The sequence below is a fragment of the Mobula birostris genome, chromosome 21, assembly GCF_030028105.1.
Source record: "Mobula birostris isolate sMobBir1 chromosome 21, sMobBir1.hap1, whole genome shotgun sequence".
In the NCBI taxonomy this organism is placed as follows: Eukaryota; Metazoa; Chordata; class Chondrichthyes; order Myliobatiformes; family Myliobatidae; genus Mobula; species Mobula birostris.
Genome location: NC_092390.1, coordinates 13,885,545 through 13,893,267, shown reverse-complemented (window position 1 = coordinate 13,893,267; position 7,723 = coordinate 13,885,545). Strand labels below are relative to the sequence as shown.

Here is a 7,723-nt window from a genome sequence, read left to right as displayed (position 1 = left end):
TACTGATTGTGAATGATCAGCCATGATCACAGTGAATGGTGGTGCTGGCTCGAAGAGCTGAATGGCCTACTCCTGCACCTATTGTCTATTGTCCACTCACACCCTCCAAAGCCTATGACCGTGCCCTCCATTATGGAAGTGTTCCAGGCACACGGGAGCACCACTCCACTCCAAGTCACCCTCTGTCCTCAACTCGGAAATCCATCGCCATTCCTTCACTGTCACTGGGGCCGAATCTTGGAGCTCCCCAACAGCTCACTGTGGGAGCACCTTCACTAGTAGGACTGCAATGGTCAAGCCCACCTTCTCATGGGCAACTAGGGATAAGCAATAAATGCTGGCACCTGCTGACGAAGGGTCTCAGCCCAAAACGTCAATGGTTTATTCCCCTCCATAGAGGCTGCCCGATTTGCTGAGTTTCTCCAGCATTTTGTGTGTCTTTGGATTTCCAACATTTGCAGAATCCCTCATGTCCATAAGAGTCTCCGGATTCCCACACCTTCCAGTTCCCATCCACCTAGCTTATCACACAATCCATTCTCTGCCCAGAAACCCTTCCACTGTATCCAGAGCAGCACGCACGAAATGCTGTGGGAACTCAGCAAGTTGGGCAGCATCTATGTATAGACAGGAGCAAACAGTCGATATTTCTGGCTAGCACCTTCCATCACGATCCAGGGCCCATTCCAATGACTCCCTCAAACGCCACAATGTGAATCCCAAAATCAGGCAGCCCCCCTCATCAGTGGAACTCCTCCTAACTTTGATCCTCTAAGGGCTATTACAATGACAGTAATCATTGACAGCGGTTCAATTCCCGCTGCTGCCTGTACATTCTTCCCATGGCCACGTATGTTTCCTCCAGGTGCTCCAGTTTCCTCCCACAGCCCAGAAACATACTGGTCAAGGTTAGTACGTGGTGGGCACGCTATGTTGGTGCTGGAAGCATGGCAACACTTGCGGACTGCCCCCCCCCCCCACACCCCCAGCACATCCTCGGACGGAGTCGGTTGTTGAAGCAAACAAAACATTTCACTGGATGTTTCGGTGCTTCAATGTACATGTGATAAATAAATCTGTGTGCCTCGGTATCCTACCGAACCACACCACTTTAACTGGATACGAAGATACACACTCAGTGGCTACTTTATTAACCTGCTCGTTAATGCAAATGTCTAATCAGCCAATCATGTAGCAGCAACTCAATGCATAAAGGCATACAGGCATGTTAAGACACTCCGTTGATGTTTAGTCCAAACAGCAGAAGGGGGAAGAAAAGTGATCTGAGTGACTTTGACTGTGGAATGATTGTTGGTGCCAGACAGGGAGGTTTGAGTATCACAGAAACTGCTGATCTCATGGGATTGTCACACACAACAGAGTTTACAGAGAACAGTGTGAAAAATAGAAAACATCCATTGAGTGGCAGTTCAGTGGGTGAAAATGCCTTGTTAATGAGAGAGGTCAGAGAATGGCCAGTCTAGTTCAAGCCGACAGGAAGGTGACAACAACTCAAACAACCACGCGTTACAACGTTGGTGAGCAGAAGCACGCATCTTTGAACGTACATGTTGAACCTTGAAATGGGTGGGCGACAGCAGCAGAAGACGACAATCAAACACTCAGTGGCCATGTTATTAGGTACAGGAGGTACTTAGTAAAGTGGCCAAGAGTGAATAATCCTTTAGCTTAAAACAAACATATCACCCTAAAATTTGCTACCACAAGTTCAGGGAAGCTCTATTACAAATCAGAGAGCTGGGTTAGGCAAATAATTACATTGGTAATAGGCCTAAACTTGGAAGAAACTTCCAGGGTCACTGGGGCTTCTGTACACCAACAATTATACACTTTGGGTAAAATTACAGTGCCTCCCAACTGCCTGAACAAAGGAAATTAAACACACGCAGTTCAAGACTCGTGTAGTAGAAATATTCTGCTTGCCAACTGGCCACATCGGTTGTGGGTCTGTCTGTCTCTCACTTGCTTTACAGTACAGTGGCTTAATTCAGCTTGTCAAAAGGAAGTTAATTCAGCTCCCAAGATCTGTGCAGTGGAATGTTGCAGGGGATGAGAGGAGTCTGGGGAGAGGGTGGGAAGTGAACTTCAATCTCCAGCCAAAACGTCATGCAGGAATTCCAGTCTCCAGTGAGAGGTGAAGGTGGAGCAGAGGGTGGGGGCAGGGGGTGGGGGGGATTGATAATTCTGGGATCTCTCTCTCTCTCTCACACACACACACACACACACACACACACGAGCTCTGGAGGCCTAAATAGAGTGGACATGGAGAGGAAGTTTCCTACAGTGGGGTAGTCTAGGGTCAACGGGCACAGCCTCAGAACACAAGGATGTCCCTTTAGAACAGAGATGAGGAGGAATTTCTTCAGCCAGAGGGTGGTGAATCTGTGGCATTCATTGCTACAGACAGCTGTGGAAGCCAAGTCATTAGGTATATTTAAAGCGGAGGTGGCTAGGTTCTTGATTAGTATGGGCATCAAAGGTTATGGGGAGAAGGCAAGAGAATGTGGTTGAGAGGAACAAGTCACCCGGATGGAATTGCAGAGCAGACAATAAATCTGCTTCGATGTCATAGGGCTTTATCTTTCAGGAAATAATCCATACAGAATCTTCTCTTCTTCAGATGAAGAAAACAAAATCCTAATATCCCATTTCCATTTTGGTGGCCTTCCTCGCTAAATCTCCCTCTCCTCTTTCACCGGGAATCGCTCCTGTTGCCTCCGTGCCCAACAACTGGCGGAATCTCGAGGTCCAGCAAAAAGAAACGGAAGACGAAACGGCCATATCATGCGTGTTCTGTGCGGGTCGCGCGGGACGGGCATGCCACTCGGAATCCAAGGTCCCCCGGGAGAGCCAAGTGCTAGACGACCAACTGCTCGCCGCGGCACTTTCTGCAGGCACAGTAGATGGCGGAGATGAAGTACAGGAAGGTGCAGAGGCAGACGAAGATGGTGGCACTCAGGTAGACTTTGTACGGGCAGTGGTAGCTGTAGCCGGGCAGGTCGCAGAAGCTCTTCTCTCGGGTCTTGTTACCGATCAGGCAGGAAGCCACCAGGTAGAGGACAGCAGCCAGTCCATCGTGCACAGCGTTGGTCAGGGGCCAGCGGTCGCCTCCCAGCAGCGGCACCAGCTCGCTCTTGCCCAACAGGGTGAGGAAGAAGAGGGCGAGGGTGGTGAGCCAGAAGAGCACAGCCACGAAAACCACGTAGTGCAAAGTTCCGTCGTACTTGCTCACCGCGATGGTTACCCAGACCACGGTGCCCAGGACGAGCTGAAGGATCCGCAGAACTCCCAGCACACTCCGCAGAAACTCCCTCCGGACGGACACTTTGCTGGACTGTACGGGCATGATCTTTGCCAGGGAAGATTGCAAACAAGCTCCAACCAAAGCTGCAGCGAGCGCCCAGACACTCGGCGAGTTTCGTGATTCCGCTTCCTGTGACTACCCCTCCCTCTAATCCAAACCACAGCCTCTTTCAAACCATCCTTATCTTCCCTCCTCCAAAAAAACTTTCACTCGAAACTCTTACATACCCCGTGGCACAGTCACTAAACTTTTAATTTTACTAAACTGTTTTTTTCTGAGTTATTTTAACAATTTCCTGTAAAATCTGATTTATTCTGCAAATGTAAACTTCCAGACGTGTTTTTTTTACGGATTTAATTTGCCACAACGTTGTTTGAGTCTGAACTTCCTTTTTATTGGAAAGTCACTTCCTTTCCGTTACTATCTTTTCAAAACTTTTCTTTTGGATCTGTAAATGTTTCCTAAACCTAAGTATTTTTTCTTTATTTTAACTTTATTTTTTGAATTTCCTGTTCTAAAATGTATAATTTTATCATTCTAAACTAATTTAGATTTTTTTCTTTTTTAATCATCTAATTCCTGAATCTTTTTCAAAATTTAATACGTATACTTTTTTCCTCCCCACATTGTGTAACTCGTTGTCTTTCCCTTACTCTGCTTGCTTCCATTCGGATTCGGATTCATCTGTTTGTCACTGTCACATACCCAGTGACTGGTTAAAGAACCAGCAGAAATGGGAAACACTTTTGAGTCTGGTATTGCTATTAACTAATGGCATTTATTAGTAACTACGCAATACAGTAATATAAATGCAGATATATCAAACAGCTTAGCAATGATTATGTATAAGTAAGTGTGGAAATATATGAAAACCAAGCTTCTTCAAGTCTAGGGGTAAATAGCTAGTCTTACGAAGATGAGTAAAGTTCAGCTCATTTCGTGGTATTGAGTTGAGTAGTGAGGGAGAGAGAGGGAGAGATTTGAGTCTTCAGGTGAGCTGACGCCGTCGATCTTCGTGTTGTCCTCCAAAATCCTTTTGAAGTCACCGACCGTGACCACCACAAAGGGGACCGTTCTTCTGTGGTGGAATTATCAACCCAGGCAAGGGTTGGACATACGAATAACTCCCCACCGGTCACACCCTTTTCACACTGCGAGAGCCACTTATCCATCCTCCAAAACCCACCTTTTCTGTGGGCACAACAAAGCTCATTCAGTGTCCAGAACCATGTGACTGCAAGTCTAACAGTTGACCTTCTATTTATCTCACCGTGCTGAACACCAACTGTCCATCAAATAGCTCCTCCCTTCTCTCTCTGTAAGAACTTGGAAGCTGCCAGTCTCCTTGTAGAAAGTATAAACGAACTGTGAGCAGTCTTCGCCTCTCTCTCTTTCTTTCTCTCTCTTTTTAGCAAGGTATCTGGTGTTGAACAACTCTCTCTCTCTCTTTTCAAAAGCACAGTTCATAGGAGTAATTCAGAACCCCGTCACAGTCACATATACCTGAAAACAGTCCAACGCGTTGTTTGTATTAACAACCAACACAACCCAAAGGTGTGCTGAGAGCTGCCCCAAAGTGTCAAAGTTCAAAGTAAGTTTATCATCGGAGTACATTGAGATTTATTTTCTTGTGGGCATTCACAGTAAATACAAAGAAACTAAACAGAATCTTTGCAAGATACACACACAACAAGCAGGACGAACATCCAGTTTTCAAAAGACAACACATGCTGGAGCCAACATATCATATCCACAATGCTTATCAGAACACAAGAAGCAACAAAACAACAACAGGAAATCCAAACATGAGGAAATCTGCAGATGCTGGAATTTCAAGCAACACACATAAAAAATGCTGGTGAACGCAGCAGGCCAGGCAGCATCTATAGGAAGAGGTACAGTCGACGTTTCGGGCCGAGACCTTTCGTCAGGACTAACTGAAAGAAGAGATAGTTAGAGATTTGAAAGTGGGAGGGGGAGGGGGAGATCCGAGATGATAGGAGAAGACAGGAGGGGGAGGGATGGAGCTGGAAGGTTGATTGGCAAAAGGGATACGAGGCTGGAGAAGGGAGAGGATCATGGGACAGGAGGCCTAGGGAGAAAGAAAGGGGGAGGGGAGCCCAGAGGATGGGCAAGGAGTTATAGTGAGAGGGACAGAGGGAGAAAAAAAGAGAAAGAATAAATAAATAAATAACGGATGGGGTACAAAGGGAAGGTGGGGCATTAACGGAAGTTAGAGAAATCAATGTTCCTAGTTCACATAGAACAGCCCTCCAATCCCTGGGTGGTAGGATTTAAAGGATTTTGTTTTACACTTGGTGGCTACCGCATTCATGAAGTAAAATCTACCTCCCCCCACACCCCCGTGTGAAAGATTAGTAGATTGCTTAAAGTTACAGAATAAACACATTCCCCAGTTTGGGACAGCAACTCATTAGGTGAGGACATCAAGGTAGGGAGTTGGTTGGTGAACAGTAGATAGTCAGTCTGTGGGGATGCAGTGGGTGGGGAAGGACTGGGGAGACAGTCAGTAGGCCGACAGTCAGTAGGTATTCAGTTTGTGGGGAGACACTTAGTAGGGAAATGGTTAATGAACAACAGACAAAAAGTGCTGGAGAAACTCAACAGGCCAGGCAGAATCTGTGGAAAAGAGTACAGTGGACGTTTGGGGCCGAGACCCTGCAGCGTGATTGGGGAAAGAAAGATGAGTCAGAGTGAGAAGGTGGGCGAGGGGAGGGAGAAACACAAGGTGATAGGTGAAATGGGGGGGAGGTGAAATAAAGAGCTGGGAAGTTGATTGATGAAAGAGATGCAGGGCTGGAGAAGGGGGAATCTAATTGGAGAGGACAGAAGGCCATGGAAGAAAGCCAAGGGGGAAGGAGCACCAGATGGAGACGATGGGCAGGCAAGGAGGTAAGGTGAGAGAGGGGTAATGCGATGGAGAATGGTGAAAGGGGGGACATTACCAGAAGTTCAAGAAATTGACGTTCATGCCATCAGGTTGGAGGCTACTCAGATGGAATATAAGGTGATGTTCCTTAAACCTGAGTGTGGCCTCATCAGTTAATGAATAGATATTCAGTCTACAGGGACACATTGGGTGGGGTCGGGCTGAGGAGACAGTGGGTAGGGCAATGGTCGGTGAACAGTAGGTGTTCAGTTTGTGAGGACACAGTGGGTGGGGTCAGAGTGGGGAGACAGTGGGTAAGGCAATGGTTGGTGTACAGTAGGTATTCAGTCTACAGGGACACATTGGGTGGGGTTGGACTGGGGAGACAGTGGGTGAGCGGCAAGTCAGGACAGAGAGATGAACACCATGAACCACCACTTGTACTACCATACAATTAGTTCATTATTGTCACATGTACCGAGGTACAGTGAAAATGAAAACCTTCTTTTGCACATTGCTCATAGAACAGTGCAAACCCTTCGGCCCTAGATCAGTCAACCTATCCCCAGGCTCTCTAATCCAGGCAGTGTTATGTACCCTGAGGGTTCCTTTTTGCTGTGGACTGTCACTTTAAGGCACAAGACAGAACTGAGACTAACTGTTGGATTTCTGCTGAGAGAGAGAGGGGCGGAGTCTGACGTTCAGCTCGTGTTTACACTTTTACAAGGACACTGACTGCTGCTGTCAGCTTCTGGGTTGCCATGGAAAGAGAGAGAGACAGAGCAACGAGCAGCTCATGGGTCGCCATGGCGACTGAGGTGGCGTTATTTGATGGACAATCGATGTTATGGTTTCTCTGCAGCGTGTTTACTTTTTACAAGGACAGTTACAGACACACAGAGTTAGAGTCAAGATGGATTCGATCAATGAAAGACACCAGTGAGTGAGGTCCTGGTTTAAACTTTCAATAGCCCAGAAAGGGGTGAGTTGAGATCGATCCAGAGTATTGATAAATGACTCTCACAAGTTTTCTGCAACTAGAACAAGTTTGCTAGAAGAGAAGAGGAGAGAGGAAGGTTTGAAACGGAAGAAACCTAATGACAAAGAGGTCACTGTTTGGACTCTCTCCTAAGCAGCCGTGAGGGTGAGTCTGAGTTCCATTCGAATACGAAGGTGTGACTGCCACGTAGTTAATCCACAGGAGTGGGTTCTCTGGTGAGGGCAGTACCTCTGTGAATACCATTTGTGTGTTACCCTTGTTTGGGTGTGGTAGTTCACTGAAGAAAGACACCCCTGTGGCAAATCACCGTTGGAATTATTTTGTGTGTCGTGGAACTGGATAAGTGGCTATCACAGTTGTGTGTTTGAGGTAACCTTGTGTGGAAACTACCTGTGTGTGATAATCCTTGCTTGGTTTGGGTTGGTAGTTTTAGGCACTTGAAGACAGTACCTCATGCTACGTTGGAGTATCCTGTGGCCACCACTTTGGGATGACCCATAGCTGAACT

The 7,723-nt window shown here is 46.9% G+C and overlaps 1 protein-coding gene across 1 annotated transcript; it reads right to left on the bottom strand.

Moving 5' to 3' along the window:
• Positions 1–1,130: 1,130 nt before the first annotated feature.
• marveld1 (MARVEL domain containing 1) lies at positions 1,131–3,475 on the bottom strand. The gene has a single exon (XM_072239012.1). It carries the CDS (start codon positions 3,365–3,367, stop codon positions 2,879–2,881), a length of 489 nt encoding a protein of 162 aa, XP_072095113.1. The 5' UTR covers positions 3,368–3,475; the 3' UTR covers positions 1,131–2,878.
• Positions 3,476–7,723: the final 4,248 nt, after the last annotated feature.

Excerpts from the sequence above, each read along its gene's own strand:
- marveld1 (XM_072239012.1), bottom strand. The coding sequence starts at position 3,367 with ATGCCCGTACAGTCCAGCAAAGTGTCCGTCCGGAGGGAGTTTCTGCGG.